General features: G+C 49.1%; 4 protein-coding genes across 4 annotated transcripts; 2 read left to right on the top strand and 2 right to left on the bottom strand.

Moving 5' to 3' along the window:
- Positions 1 to 453: 453 nt before the first annotated feature.
- On the bottom strand, positions 454 to 3,818 carry POL3 (DNA-directed DNA polymerase delta; the record flags this gene model as incomplete). The annotated part of the gene is made up of 2 exons (XM_064902956.1): positions 454 to 3,372; positions 3,423 to 3,818. 2 exons carry the CDS (start codon positions 3,816 to 3,818, stop codon positions 454 to 456), a joined length of 3,315 nt encoding a protein of 1,104 aa, XP_064750608.1.
- Positions 3,819 to 5,609: 1,791 nt separating this feature from the next.
- Positions 5,610 to 6,983, top strand: LTR64_008644 (uncharacterized protein; the record flags this gene model as incomplete). The annotated part of the gene is made up of 2 exons (XM_064902955.1): positions 5,610 to 6,427; positions 6,488 to 6,983. 2 exons carry the CDS (start codon positions 5,610 to 5,612, stop codon positions 6,981 to 6,983), a joined length of 1,314 nt encoding a protein of 437 aa, XP_064750607.1.
- Positions 6,984 to 7,341: 358 nt separating this feature from the next.
- Positions 7,342 to 11,517, bottom strand: LTR64_008643 (uncharacterized protein; the record flags this gene model as incomplete). The annotated part of the gene is made up of 1 exon (XM_064902954.1): positions 7,342 to 11,517. One exon carries the CDS (start codon positions 11,515 to 11,517, stop codon positions 7,342 to 7,344), a length of 4,176 nt encoding a protein of 1,391 aa, XP_064750606.1.
- A 2,401-nt stretch (positions 11,518 to 13,918) lies between these two features.
- On the top strand, positions 13,919 to 14,551 carry LTR64_008642 (uncharacterized protein; the record flags this gene model as incomplete). The annotated part of the gene is made up of 2 exons (XM_064902953.1): positions 13,919 to 14,203; positions 14,252 to 14,551. The coding sequence occupies 2 exons, from the start codon at positions 13,919 to 13,921 to the stop codon at positions 14,549 to 14,551; spliced, it is 585 nt and encodes a 194-aa protein (XP_064750605.1).
- Positions 14,552 to 15,393: the final 842 nt, after the last annotated feature.

Below are 15,393 nucleotides of genomic sequence, written 5' to 3'. Positions count from 1 at the left end.
GTGTTCCTTGGAGACCAAGGACATCCACAAGGACTCATCTGCCAACGATATGTATCTTGTGAGACGAAAGAGTGCTAGAGAAGATCCTACTACAAGGCCGTGCGATGTCGACAAGCTCATTCTGCAGTACACAAACCTTGAGGAGTCTGAGCTACGTGAGTGCGTGGGTGGGTGGGAAAGACTTCGGCGGATCGAAGCCAATGGACGTTCACCTAGCAACATGGCAAGGGTGCTTCATGCCGACTTGCAAGTAAATTTTCTGGGCGATGTATTGTTCAACACTCAATTTAATCGAGACAGGGCGGTCGAACGCAGCAAGACAAAGAACCACTGTGCAATCTTGCTAATGTTTCCATTGCATGGATTACACTGTCCAATTACGCTACTTTGTACATGATAGTGCTCAATCAGGTGGTCATACAAACGAAGGTCAACTCCTTCTGAGCTCCACGGTCACCAATTTGCGCCGCCATCGTCGTCGAACCTCGCCAGCTCTTTATGACTGTGCTCGACGTCCTTCCGAGCCTTCATTCTCATGTAGAATATTGGACAGTCGCGACTTTGGCAGAGCACTTCTGTGTGCACGCTGCCCTGACAGCGTTGACATTGCGTCCACAATCGCCCAAAGCGGACTTCCGCCTCCCCAGCCTTACGTACTGTCTTCGAATACATTTCCACAGTTCGTGGCTTGCAATTCTCACAGACCGCACCATTGGCTTCGTGCTTACCGACAAGAGGCTTTTTGCAACCCATGCAGGTCATTGTTTTCTTGGTGAACTTCATCAACCCACCCATAGTAGGTGCGGCCACCACAACAGTACGAGTATGAGCACCAGCCAACAAGCTGTTGGCTTTCTTCTCTCCCAGGATAGGTTCGAAGATACGCCCCAGAGGGTTCGCAAGTTGGTTGTCCAGGTAATATTTCGTGTCAATCGGTATGTTATTCTCGAGTACATAGACAGGATCTTCCGACTTCTCATAGTTCTTGCTGTCGCCACGACCTTTAGTCATCACATATGCAATACGATCTCCAAGAGCGGCAGCCGAGCCACCACGCTTCTCCATGCGCTTGGCTAATTCAACGTGTGCTTGCTTCGAGTCGTATTCATGTTTCGTGTATTGTTTGGTGATCACTAGCATCGACAGGTCGACTTTGTTCTGTAGTAGCTGTGAGATCATTCTCTTGACATATGCCAAAGCACCATTGACGTTCCGATCGATCAGGATCTTGCGAAGCACAGTCTCGATGACAATCTGAACGAGACGACAATTGTCGCGACGCACGGTCTCGATACCTTTAGTGTCCATTTTGTCAAACTTGTCAGGGTTAGTCCAGTACAGACCAGCATAGCGTTTCTTGTTGATAAGAAGATAAGGGTAGTAGACCTTCTCGAACTCCAACTTGATAGGGTTGGTGAACTTGGAAGAAACATAGTTTGCAGCTTCTTCACCGAGCTTCATGACCTTTTTGAGATCCTTCTCGCCGAATTTCACCATGACAGAATCAGTGTCACCATAAATAACTTCTGCGTCGTGAGTATACCCGTTGGCGATTTTGTATTTGGCCTCCACTTCCGCTTTCGTTTTCTCAATCATTTGGCGACCATAAGATGTCGTGCTCGATGCGATGGCAAGGCAGGGTAATTTGCCGGTGGTAGCACCTGTAAGACCATACACGGAGTTAGCTGAAATTTTCAACGCCAATTGTCGACCGTTCAGCACAGCCTTCCTGAATGGATCGGTTTCTACAGCCATCTCTTTCTTTGCTCGCTTACGAGAACCAAGCAATTCTTCTAGAATTTCAGTGAGCAAACCTTTCCTGACGTTGGAAGTACAGAAGAGGTCGCCATTAGGTGTAACTATGTAGTCCTCGTCCTTCTTGAGTTTAAGCTTTTCGATCGTATTTTTGTTCAGTAGTGTGGTGTAACACAAATTGTGAGCCTGAATGATGGATGGATACAGTGAAGCGAAATCCAGAGTAGCAATCGGTACATCGTAGTAGCCCCGACTAGGCTCAATGACTGTCGCACCCTCATACGCCTCGTCAGGACTATCGTTTTTGAGGTTAGGCACAACGAGGTTCTTTTCCAAGGCTTTCCGGAACAGCTGACTGATGAATTTAATTTGTTGACCACGTGATAGCAGGAAGTTGAATGGAACACCTGTTACACGAGCCATTTCGGTGTAGTTGACTAAAGCCATCAGCTTGTCCAGAAGGCGGAGAGGAAGGTAAGCATCCTTCAAGCAGTAGACGGCTAGACGTCTTCTCGTGTCCGGATTGGCGTTCTGTAGCTCGGTGATCATACTATGATGAACGTCTTCTTTCTGTTCATTCAGGAAATGCGAACAGACAGCATTCAGGGTGTAACTTCGCAGGTGATAATCTCGTTGGATGAGTTGTAGCAAGTCCAGCTGAATCCTGCCGTTCGTGTTCGTGGCTTTGCTATCACGATTTCCCATCTGTTTACTTGAAAAGCTGGTTGCCGTGGCTGTAGATGCTACACTGTTGAGACGCGACCAGTAGGGAAACTTTGTGAGCTTGAGATGCTTCGCTCGATCGAGCAGATATGGAAAATCGAAGTTGGAAATGTTGTAGCCAATGATGACATCTGGGTCGACCTTCTCAAGGAATTCGCGCCATGCCATGAGCAGTTTTTCTTCGCTAGTGTGCTCATATACTTTCGTATTGACGATGTTGCTGCAAGTATCGAGGACGAAGACGTTCCTGATGAATGGTTTATCCTCTCCGTATATGTTGACAACGTTTGCGATCTGAATGACAGGATCGGTGTTGGGTTCTGGAAAAACACCTTTTCGTCCGGCACACTCAATGTCAAATGACAAGATACGCAGAGGTGCCATTTTAGCCCATTCTCCATCGTGACCCAGGGCAACCAAATCTCGGTAGTGACAATGTGCTTCGATCTGACAATTCGATTGTCGGTCGTATTGGGGGACTAGGTCATATTTGCCAGCTGGAACCTCAACCCAGCACATGCCTGTTACACTTGTATCAATCATAAACCTCAGAGTATACTGTATGTTGTCAAAAGTCAAGATACCACCATCAACACCTTTCCACAACCCCTTGTAGTTGGCATTGCCATGCTCAATAGTGGTACGTAACCTGTTGATGTATTTCGGGTTTGTTACCGTGATTTTGAGGTAGGGACTTTTCTGGTTGCCTTGAAAGCCGTATATGTTTTCTCTGAGCACCATTTGTACGGAGGAAATAGCCTGTTCATGCTGTGCAAGTTGTGTTTCGAGGTAGGCTTTATAGCCATCGATATCCTGTCGTTGAAAATTGATAGGGGCTGCGACGTAGAGGTAATGGAGAAAGCCGGAGACATGCAGGAGGATAGAGTTGCCAGTCTGGTAGACCTGGTCAGTACTGTTTTGAACATACTTGAGTCAAGACATACCTCTGAGATACCGAACATCTTCAGTGTCACCTTGCCGCCATACAGTGTGCCTTCCTCAATATCAATAGACTGGAATCTCAATATCTCCTTCTTGGGTTCAAACCCGACAAGTGGAGGTCTCTCCCACTGCTGATCTCTCTCTGCATTGTTCTTTTTCAAGCCTGAAATGTCCTGACTGAGCTTCTCCAGTACCTCTGTCTCGAAGTGGCTTGGTTGACTCGACTCCAGATTCTTGCCAAACGAAGTCTTGGGGCCTGCTTGAGATGAGCCAAAGGAGCCATTGAGCACATCGTCGTTCAGCTTTCGTTTCTTCGAAGACTGCGGCGACTTGAGAACGTTGGTATTGTTGCTGTCAGTCAGCGCTCGCTTCTGCGAAGAGACCACGCGTCCTGGCATGTCTGATGGTTGAGACAAATCGATGATGTTGCTGTAAAATCAACCTCAGTCCTGGCCATGATGATCGTGAGAAATGGGGAAGTCGCGTCCATTTCCTCCGACGTGTCAATGACGTGACGCGCCTTCCTCGACAAAACCACTCTAGGCCGAACATAGGTTAGTGGATGAGTAATGTGGGTTCTGGTTTCTTTCTCAAGTCTTTACAGCTCTTCTTCGAGGCATTTGACTTGGTGCGAGATGCTGTCCAGGCAGACATTCGACGCAGTCTTGCTCCGGAGGCGACCATGTATCCAAGTCCGAATAGTACGACAATGAGGTACAGAATTTGTACTATCTAGTTGAGGATTGGCACTATCAGCCATACTTCGTCTGCACCTGCCCCTCTCTATTTGCCAGGCCATCGTATTGCAAGCATGTCCTGCGGGATGATATGGCGACATATGTGTGAGTACTAGGTTTCAGACATACTGGGCGACTTAGGTGTTGCTTTTACGGAATGCAGTGCAGCGTCCGAGCTTGACCTTGAGCTTCCCTTGCCGCGCTGACGCTCAATATGTCAAGATGTGATACAACAATGTACCTTTGACCATGATTCGACCACTGACACGAACACTCGATTCTGGTCTTTATTCCAGTATGTCGCATGACGGCTCGACTCATGGCCTACTTCGTGCCGTTACCAGAAATACTCATGTCTTTGTGTCACGAGATCGCCGTTCCCGGCACTTCAACAACCTTTGCGATGAAGACACGACGTCTTCCACAATTGCAATATACTCCGCTTGATATTGTGGCACAGATGCCGGATACCATCATCGTTCTACGTTACTAGCTTCACTGCAATGACAACCAAAGGTCGCGGTGAAGAGGCCGCTCTTCCACCCGTACAACGACCTCCAATCTTGGCTTCAAGTGATGGTGTTGGCAACCGGCCTCGCGTGAGTCCACAACACACCGGAAAAGCTCTATACTAATCTGCTCAGGTCTCCCACCTCCTCCGCTTCGCCCGCTTGAATGCCGGTCAGAAACCGAGATTACTCGAAAATACTACTAGGGTTGCGACCAAAGGCGACTTTGCTGGTCGCCTGTCGTACAGAGATGCTGTCCTTCAAGTTCTGATGAATACGCCAATGTTTGTGAACTTCATCAGGGCTCATTACAGAAGATTCTTGGAAAGGAACAAGAAATGTCCTGTCATGAGGAATTGCCTGTCATGCTCTATAGCTTCGTTAGTCGGCTGGTACTGGGCAGAAATTCGCAGTGCAGAAGCAACTTCTGGCCTCAAAGATGCTGTGTCCAGATTATGGCATGCCTGTACCGCCACCTTTTGTGAGCCAAAGAAACACGATCCAACCTCGACCGTGCAGGATTTCTATACCGAGCCTTTCCTGCTTCACCTCCTTGCTGCAATGCAGCGACAATTGGAAGCCAGTCCAAGGCAAGTCCCTCGTGTTACCCTGGCTCTTTGCTAATTACTCTAGTGAATGGCACACCTTCCGCCAAATGTTCACTATCAATCAAGCACGAAGGTATAAGTGTTGTACCTGGACCACTACCCACCATCGTGGAGAAGCATTGTACCTTCCGATTGATGTTCAAAAGCCCACGAGGCTCGTACCATACACTGAAATTCTGGTTGGCATAAAGCGCGCTCTTGTCAGACAAGCACAAATCCTTGGCACTCGACGAGGCGACAGCACCGCGCCGCGTTGTGCCATATGCAACAAATTGCCAAACACGACTGAAATTCATATTTTGGATTTTCCTGAGGTTCTCATTCTCGTGCGCAATATGGATCCTGTGGAAGGTAAAGAAGACGTCATCATCCCCTACCAAGAGGAGCTGAGTCTGCACGATCTCACGGGTGTATCAGTCTCTGAACAGACCAAGCCACAGCTTGCAAGAGATTATGCTCTCGTGGCAGGAACAGCAGAAGTGCGTTACGCAGCAGGTATTTCGAAACATGTGGCATTTGTCAGAGGCGGGCCTGTTCAGCTGATAAAGAATTGGTTCATCATCGACGATGATCGGGACAGCGATGGTCCGAATGACCTGACTGAGAATGGGTTAACCGTCCTAAATCAATTGCAAAGCCAAGGAAATGTTACTAACAAGAACGTGTGGTACAATATCCTCCCGGAAATCTTTGTCTATGTTCGTACAGACGACGTTGGTGTGAAAGACCCCAATTACCAACAAGAATTCCTCAAGAATTTCGGTCTAGTTAGCCCAGTCGACACCGACGAGGCATACCGAGACAAACGCCTAGCAGGTCGTGGTGTAACAGATATCTTCACACAAACAATCGGCAGGGGACTCTTGAAATTTAAGGTACAACTAGCACCAGCTGATCCAGGTCCTGACGAAAGCGTGCCTTTTACACTTGAGATGGGCTACGAGCTGGATAAGAAGCAATGGAGCGTGAAAGAGAAAATTTATGGTAGACTCGAGCCACATGATGTCAACCAAGGTGTTCCCGAGGAAGCAGAGGAGACACCTATCGAGCGCCAGCCCTTCAAGCGCTACCAGAAACGCGGAGTAGGCCCTGCAACTCCCAGGGATACATTCTTTCCAGCTGGCGTGTCAAGCACCGCCTACATACAGCCAGGGTAAGTCCTACCCCTTCCATGCAACACCTATCATCATCTCACTAACCTAACACTTCATAGTAGCACCACTCAACCACGCAAAATCCCCACCTTCGCTGATAAAGCCTTCGCAACCACCGGCCAAGGCGCCTTCGACAGCGTCAACCAAAATCCCTTCACCTCCACCGATAACACGGAAGCCAGTGTAGACAGCATGGACGTCGACGAGAAACTCACCACTATCTGGGCTACGCGTCCGGAGATCAGACAAGCATTTGAGGAAGCTCAGCAAAAAGCGAAGCGCGAGGCGAACAGGGATTACGATCGAGATACCTGGGGAGCTAATCAAAATAACGGTAAACATGGTGGTGGTGGAAAGCATCATAAGCACGGTAAGCATCATGATAGAAAGGGAGTGTTTGGCAAGAACTTCAAGGGCGGTAACAATGGACATGGGCATGGCGGAAAGCATCATGGTGCATTCGGTGATGGCAATCACATGGGTAAAGGTGGAAACCGTGGTGGAGTCAGAGGAAGACGTGGTGGAAGGGGTCGTGGAAGAGGACGTGGGCAGTGAACAATATCGTTAAGGTAATGGGTGAAGGATAGAGTAGTGTATTTGAGCACGTTTTGATACATGGGTATTATGCGCTAAGCTCAGGAGAATCATGCAGTTCTGTCGATATGTGCATAATCCTCATCTCTGCGTCTGATGCATCTCAAGGGCGCTCCGATAACCCAACGCCGCACGATCTATACCAAGATCTGCTATATGATGCCGCTAACCCAAAACAACGTTACTGACAAAGTTGATGCTGATGAGCCCTCTCCTTTCAACAGGTAACATATTCACATGATCTATCATGACACCTATGCATACCTGAGTCTGAAAATACCCTACCTCGACTCGTCGTGTAGCAATGCTACAAAGATTCTTAGAGCTGAATCAGATCCACCTCTGAGAAATCTGGAGGCGCACCACTGTACACACACCGTCCTTTCGAGTCCAGACCCTGTCTCACATTACTGACCCAGATACTGCCACCATCACTATCAGCTCCATGACCGTTGATCATTCGAAATTTCCTTCCGTCTGCGTAGCCACCTTCACCTCTCCTCTCACGCTCTTCAGATGTCAGTTCCGGCTTGGCGAAGCGTCCTATGCGTCGGACTTCGTCGTCTGAAACCCCGAGCTCGTCTCGTGGAATCCAGATCACGGGTCGCCGGGCACGGAGAGCGCTGTGTTGAAATGCTCTTTGGACTAGAGCATCGCGCTGTTCTGGTGACAAGTCCTCGAGTTCGTCGTTAATGCCGGAGTAGAGTGCGTCGGAGAGTTCGGCGCGTGCTTTACGTTGCGCTTCGATGTCGTGCACGTCGCCAGCGATGGGATTGAAGTTGTTGATGGCGTCGAGAGCCTTTTTGGCTGGATCTGGGGTGCCTCTGCCATGTTTGCTCGACGTACTGCGATCGAGGTGTTTATGTGACGAATACGTGTGTTCCGCTGATTGTCGATGACGACTGCTTTGAGTGGATCTTCGCTCGCTCTCGGCTTGATTATAGTTCTGTCCGAAATGACTGCTTTTTCGATTGCGAGTGTTGCTCCTGTCTGCCCATGAGCTCTTTCGGCGTCTACTAAGGCCGCGCTGAATGGGGACGGGAAGTGCATCGACAGTTTTGGAAGCGAGATCTTTGGTGACCTTGAGTGATTTGTACGCTTTGCTATCAGAATCCAGATCCATAGTGATCTCGGGGTTTTGGATGGTGTATGGGGCCAACTCCGGTTCGTCATTGGTAGCAATTTGCTGAGGGTCGCGTGGGAGAGTCTCTCGGTTGCGATTGTGGGAATATGATGTGATACGTCTCATTTCGTATTCTTGCATCTGCCTGTCATCTTCGCGCTCATGACGCTCAGCGTCTTCAAGCTGGTCTTCAATATCCTCGTCTTCACGCTCTTGCTCCAACAACTTCTCGTGGGCTGAATTGTGATGGTTATGACGCAAACGCATCGCTCGAGCAAATTCCTCGTCGCGCCGCACAGCGTCGTCCTCCAGCGTGATAGGCAGATAACGGAACAGTGGGCTGAATGCTTGATTGAGGAGGATCTGATATCCTGCCGTCAGGATAACCATGACGATAGTGGCGATTGCTTGTCCCTCGCAAGCAACACTTCCATTTTCATCTCTGACCAGGAAAAACAGACCGATCAAAGCAATTTCCAGAACGTAGACACCCACAAAGGTGCAGTTGATGGCGTTAGGATACAGAAGCCCGCCAGTATCCAGAGTGAATCGTGTGACGTAGAGAGTATTGTAACGATAGACAAACCAGAAGAGAGAGAAGGTTATGATGTTGAATATGAGGATAAGAGGTGATATGACTGAATAGATGATGCCAATGCAAGCAAAATTGGTGTAGACAGGAAAGAATGTGCCCCATTGAATGCTCGACAGGTTTGTTTGCCTTTTGAACTTGGCTCGAGCTGTACTGTCGAGTATTGGAGCGAGGATAAACCAGACCACCAGCGATCCGATCTGCAGTAACGCTCCAGCACTCACTGACAGTGCTTGTAGCAGAATGTAGGAGAAGAAATAGTTGCTTGCTGTTGGAATCGTCTGACCGAGGAGATTAGGCACACTAGCTATCCCCTCAACACTAGTGAATGATCTGACAAGCTGTACTGCTGAACTACCAATAGTGACGATCAGGAACAGTTGCACAAATATGAAAAAGAAGTAATACTTTTGTACTGAAAGCTCGACCAGCATACCGGATTTGACTCCCTGAAATCTGCATAGTGCTCTGAGAATGACCGGCAGCAGAAAGGTGAGGAGTGCGAGGAGTATGATTGGAAGTACACCCTGAAGAAATGACCTGAACCATGTTGGCAGGTCCAAGATCCAGCGGAGCCAATGATATTGTTCGGCGAGTGTGGTCAACTGTGACACCGCGGACGTGAAGGCTATGGGTACAGCCCAGAGAATGATCATGCCAATAATGACGCCAACAACCACGGCAGTTCTGACATAATCCTGCCACCACGGAATCGACATGTTGTCCCATATAACGTCGTTAGGATCGATCTCGACCAGTCGCGGGTCCATTTGTTTGGGAAGGTGATGACTGAGTGACTGGCATGCCATATGAGCCGCGACTTGATGATTGAATTGGATGAAAGCAGAGTTCATCAGTGGAAAGCGCTCAGGATTTGCTTGGTCATCCTCAATTTCGACATTGAGTCTGGCAACCTCCTTCCGGCACCAATAGATTGTATCAACCTTTTGACCTATAAAAGGTATCGATGGCATCCACTGCAGCCGTAAAATGGGGAGTCTATGTGTGTCACGGTCCTTCTCTTCAATGTAGTTACGCCAGACTGCGTCCTGCTCATCCGTCTCGAGTTGCTGGTTGAAGGCTTTTGGGTATTCCACAGGCTCTTTGTCGTCACTATCAAGGCCTATCAGTCTCAAAATTCTCTGACCAAAGGTAGGCTTTGGTTGTGGCTTCCCTTGCGCCATCTTCTTCTCATCCGTGCTAGAGACGGGACTGACAGGGCTCGCCAGGTTAAGGGGGCGCCGGTCGTTGTCGTTGGGTTGGGCATCGCGAGGGGTGTTCATTGTGCCGTCGAGATCGAGTGGGGATTTCGGTGAGGTAGGATAGAGGTTAGACGTGGCTAGAGCTCGATTAGTGGTGATCTTAGCACCAACTTGGACGGAGTCATGTCGCGGTGCTGCGCTACGAGCAGTGGCATCGTGAGCCTTGGTGGCATGGTGTCTCTCGTTGTTATGTATAGTGCTGGATTGACTTGGATTTGAGCTGTGCTGGTGGTGGCCGCGGTTTTCGCTTGGTGGAACGAAGCCACTGGTGTTATCAATGACATGATTCACGTCTTTTCCCGCGTCGCGGACACCACCACGAAAGCGGCCGGTAATCTTTGTGAAGCCGTCTGCCACTGCCTGGATACCCTCACCAAGGATAGGTACAGGCAGGATGTTGTTCTTTTGTGGTTTGGCCAGGTCTTCATCTTCGGAACTCGAGCTTGATGCTGAGCCAGGTCGAGGCTCGTCTTCTCCGAGTGCTCCAGCTATCGTGTGCTTAACTTGATGCGGATCACCCGAGCTGACACCTGACTCGTTCTCAGCATTCTGACGACCCATCTCATCTTTGTCTGCAGCTTGCTTCTTCCTTTCCTCTTTCGTCAGTTTCGTACCAGCCTCTTTTGCGGCCTGTTTGATGTTTTCTTCGTTCTTCTTGAAACACTTCTTGATTAGATCGGTCTCGGCGGATTCGAGCTGCAGGGCGATTTGGTCACGCAGCTTCACCTTCTCACTAAGTTCGTCGTAATTACGGTTGATCCAGATGTTGCGGATGCCACCTGGGAAGACATCATACAGCCCATCAAGAGCCTCAACAGTACACCATTTTGATGGGATCGAGCTTACTAGCACTGTGGTGGCAGACGCCCGTAATCGGTGTTGAGGAGAAGTGATGTAGGCTTGTCGCATGCGAATATAGTTCCTCAGCTCGTCGTAGGAGACATAACAGATCCAAACGACGAAGAGGAATGCCATCAACCAGTGACCCCAGTAGCGGCGATTTTTCGCAGGCTGGACATTTCCCCAAGCTAGCTGGTTCAAGCCTGTAACATTTGCCTGGCCTTCGTGGTCAAGTGCCCACGTCTGGCCTCTACCTCCTACGTAATTCAATGGTATTAACACAGGCAGGAGGACAAAGGCGGCAGGAACGAAGATCTTGAGGAGTGTTCTAAGGTATCGGAGGAAAAAATAGGCATCGAGGCCACATTTCTGCACGAACTCGGAGTTGGAGGTCTTCAGCACAGACTTTGCCCATCTGAACCAGCCTGGATCTGCCGGTTCGGTTCTCTCTCGTGGAGGGACAAGGTAGGTTCGTGGCTGATAGATTCGTGCAAGGCGGTCTTTAATTAGGAGAAAGATGAAGAACTGGATCACGAAGGCAACGATACCCGTGACCAGCGATGCAGCAAACTGACCAGCACTTTGACTGGAGGTTTTTGCGACCTGTGTGTTGTTACTCAGGCCTGGAATATTCTGACGCGGTAAGAGGTAGACGTCGTAGGAAGTAAAGTGGTCCATCTCGGCTGCGGACGTTGCACGACCTGATTCTTTTTGCCTAAAATGCAGTATGTACGGGTATCATTCTGTCCAACTCTGTCAGGTGCGATCGCTCAGTCACGCTTCCGTTGGCTCGCTTGTTGCCTTGAGTGGCTCAGCTTCTTTGTTGCGGTGGTGTAATGCCCAACGAACTCTTTGCGTCCAGCGCGTAAATCCGCAATGGGGGAGGAAATACAATGTACTTGTACAAACGCTCAGAACGCCAAAAGCAAAGGACGAGAAGTGGTATGAACAAAGAGAAACGAGAAAGCGTTGTAGTCGTCGTGGCTTCCTGGACGTCGTCAACGAGCGCAAGCGCAGTTGGATGGCACGGTCTACCAAATTGGCTCATGGACTGTGCCATGCTCTGCCATATTTCTGATGGCTCTGTTGGATGGGATTGATTGGCCAGCCACGCACACTCCTGCGCTTGTGACGAGCCATACACGCGGTGCCAAGCTAAATCTGATGAGCCATGAGGTCATGCCTCAGGTTGAGTGCGCGCCCAAGCAAACATGATAAACGTTGGAAGCACGGCACTACGGAGGTGCAAGTAATCAACACGGCAGGCATTCTGCGCCAAAGTAGCAGTGCTCAACGGCATCCTCATGGCGACTGTAACTGAACTAATGCAACAGTAAAGACATTGGTAGCATGAAGCATGAACATAAGAGACGCTGCCACGTCCGAAGTCAATATCGGGTTCTCCCGAGCGTTTCTATCATAGTCAAGGGATCCGATATCGAATTTGATGTCAGAGCTGTGTTTACAGTGATTTTGACGCTGACCCGGGATCACAATTTTATTCATTTCTGCTAAAAGCAGTCTTACTTGCGGTTCACTGCCTCTTGAAATGCCCGAGATCCTTCTACAATTCCTGTGGTACAACCTACTTCTTCTACTCGCTGACGTTCTGTGGCTATACCACATACCAATTCCACGACTTCCTTCACACTGAGGCCAGACACGAAGCAGTTGTCGTCAATGGTGGCAAAAGGCACAGCAGCTCAAACCGGAATGGTGTGGACGAAAGCAGCCGGGGTGCAACGCAATCTGATGGAGGAGGCGCTATTTTGTCCAACTGTCTCCATTCGTCCTACACGCATTGGCTGTTCTCAGCTCACGATCGAGACTCTGTTTGCCACGAGATGCATTCCCTCCATCGATGTTCGAGAATCTGGATGCGCAGATCGCAAGGATAGAGATTGAAGTAAATAAAGATACAGCCAGCGATCTACTCGAACATGAAACACCAGGGTATACCATTCTCGCCAACAGCGCTGATTCACTCGATCGTGTCGTCGACGAGGTTGATGATGGTTCACTTCGTCATCAAGGTGTTCCCAGTAGCTGCAGACCCGATTGTTCATCGGAAACTTCCATGTCACGAGCAATACATGACCTTACCAACTATGAAACAGAAAGAATGTTTATACGAGTACTCTATGTTCTGCACAACTGTTCTGCAGGCATATTGCAAACGTGAAACATTGCGCTGCTTCAACAATGCGACCTTTTGCGAGGCATAATGTTTGTCTCCCGGCTTCCCAAGCTGGATGCAAATCTCAACCATCTGGGGAACTGGCGTCGGGCTCTGTCAGGGTAGGGACTGCTGTGGACACTGTGATTGGTGCGAGCAGGCGCCCTGTTGGTCTTCGTGACCACATTTTCAGGCCAGGTGCTTGTTTACCTGTGGAGCTGGTCCAGAAATTACTCGTGAGGACTTTGGCTGTGTGCAGCGGCTTTGCGCGAATTGCTCCTCCACGCTAGGACAAGTGGCCTTTGCCACTCGGCTGCTCCTGCACTGCAAGCATGCATCTTCGTGCGACAACCACACACAATTCTACGATTCGTGGCATGACCTACGGATTTGACGCCTTGACTGGCTGCAGACACTTTGATCATATTATCGTGGCTACTGGTGCCCAGTGCTTGCCTGGTTGCCAGATCCGTCTGGAAAAACTGGTTCCTGCGCCCTTGAGACTAGTCCCTAGCTGGAAGGCTAACGAAGCTAGTACATCATCGTCCCCACCGATTATCCGATCAGGGCCTGCCTTCTATTATTGCTCCTTCCTCTATTCGTACTCTACCTTTCCTGTTCGCAGCTGCCTTCCATTACCTGGTCAATTATCCCACCAATTCATTGCTCTCGTCCCTTGCTATTCAACAACGACGCATACTTGCCTGAAGACGCAAGTGGTCTCTATCCTACGACTCTATCACAAAAAAAAATCAGCTGACGTGTCCTTTGTTATCACTTGACTACTGTTCGTTCTCACCGCAATTTGCCTCCTTCAGCCGCCCTCGAACCCCGAAGCCTGCCAGTTCGACTCTATCCGCATCATCCTGCAACGTTTACCTTTGCTTCACTTCTACTGCAATCATGTCAACCTACTTCTATGCTTCTCATCAGCAGATGCAAAACTCGCATAACATGATGCAATCCTCCAGTCACCATGGTCGCACCCGTCGAAACCAGCGGATGTCTTCTGCACAGCCGAGCAGTCGGCAACACCGACAACAGCATCAACAACCAAAGCAGATCGAAAAGTCTATTGCCGTCGAAGCTCCAACGTTGACTACCTTCCGAGCTCGTTTCGAGGCTGGCAGATCTTTCGATCTGGATGACGATCTCGAGTTCTGCCCGAATCTTTTGACATGGGACGAGGTAAGTGGCCATGAGCTCACTTCTGTCCTACATTCTGACCTGTATCAGCGTCAATCCGTAACGTCCGGTTCATCCGACCGATCGTCGTTGTCAAGTGGCTCGCCGGATAGCTCGCCGCTTCAACATCAGATACAGCCTCACATGGTACCAACTCTGTCTTTACCAACTAGTTCCTACGTTTCACCACCTACAGCTTATGCCATGAACAACCTTCATCTGCATCAACCTTCCGCTATTCGGACACGAAAGGCCATTCCCATTGTTAATCCTGATACCCGAAGCCGCATGAGCCCACCATCATCTATCTCTCCAAGCATGATGCAACAAGGCCAGCGACCTCGCTGGTGAGTCCGCCAATGGTGATACTCGATACTACGTGACCAGGGTTCCCCTTGAAAGTCATTGTTGTGCATCTTGTTGTCAGTCAGTGGCTAGTGTTGTGATGTATGGTGAGCTCATGCCTTCGTCTCCTTCAAACCTAATTTCAATCTTCACGACTGTACATTTTTACACGACCTCATGCGATCGATTGGATGATAGCGATCAAGATAAGGCATAGCGATTTGATGATATTCACACATCATGATACAGATACCCAAGACTATGTGGATATTGTTGGGCGGCGACAAAAGACTGGAGTTTTATTTGTGTTCTTGGATGTGAGCGGCACAGCGATGAACTAAACCTGGACGACTTGATTTGTGCAAGGAGTTTCGAGCATTACCAGACCTATTTGACATGATGATGATATAGGTGTTTCTCTTTTTTCATATGTATTTTGGTGCCTGGTACGGTCACCATACGAGCAGTACAGGGTCGAGTTGGATTCGCATATCGTGGTTGGGCGTTGTTCTTTTGCAATGAAATATACCTGGTGGTCAAGTTATTTAGACGGGATTATATGATGATGGTGGATTCTGGACACGACACTAACGGATGATACTTCATCGAACGAGACATATTTGACTGGTCACATATAAAAAACGACCCAAGAGGGTCTATGGATCTACGTCGCTCACTCGCCAGACTCATTTGGTCTGTACGCTGTATTTTAGCAATAGATCTACGTCAACTTCGTTCGTTAACCGTTCTGTTCAATATCCGTAATACTGGTTGTTTTCAATTGTTCAAAGTTGTTTTCGCTTGCATCGCTATCCCTGGCGATTAGCTGAATCAGTCGTCTGCTTTAT

Source organism: Lithohypha guttulata (genome assembly GCF_036872675.1).
Source record: "Lithohypha guttulata strain CCFEE 5908 chromosome Unknown scaffold_11, whole genome shotgun sequence".
Taxonomy (NCBI): Eukaryota; Fungi; Ascomycota; class Eurotiomycetes; order Chaetothyriales; family Trichomeriaceae; genus Lithohypha; species Lithohypha guttulata.
The sequence above is the reverse complement of the archived record's forward strand: the minus strand, read 5'-3'. Positions and strand labels throughout refer to the sequence as shown.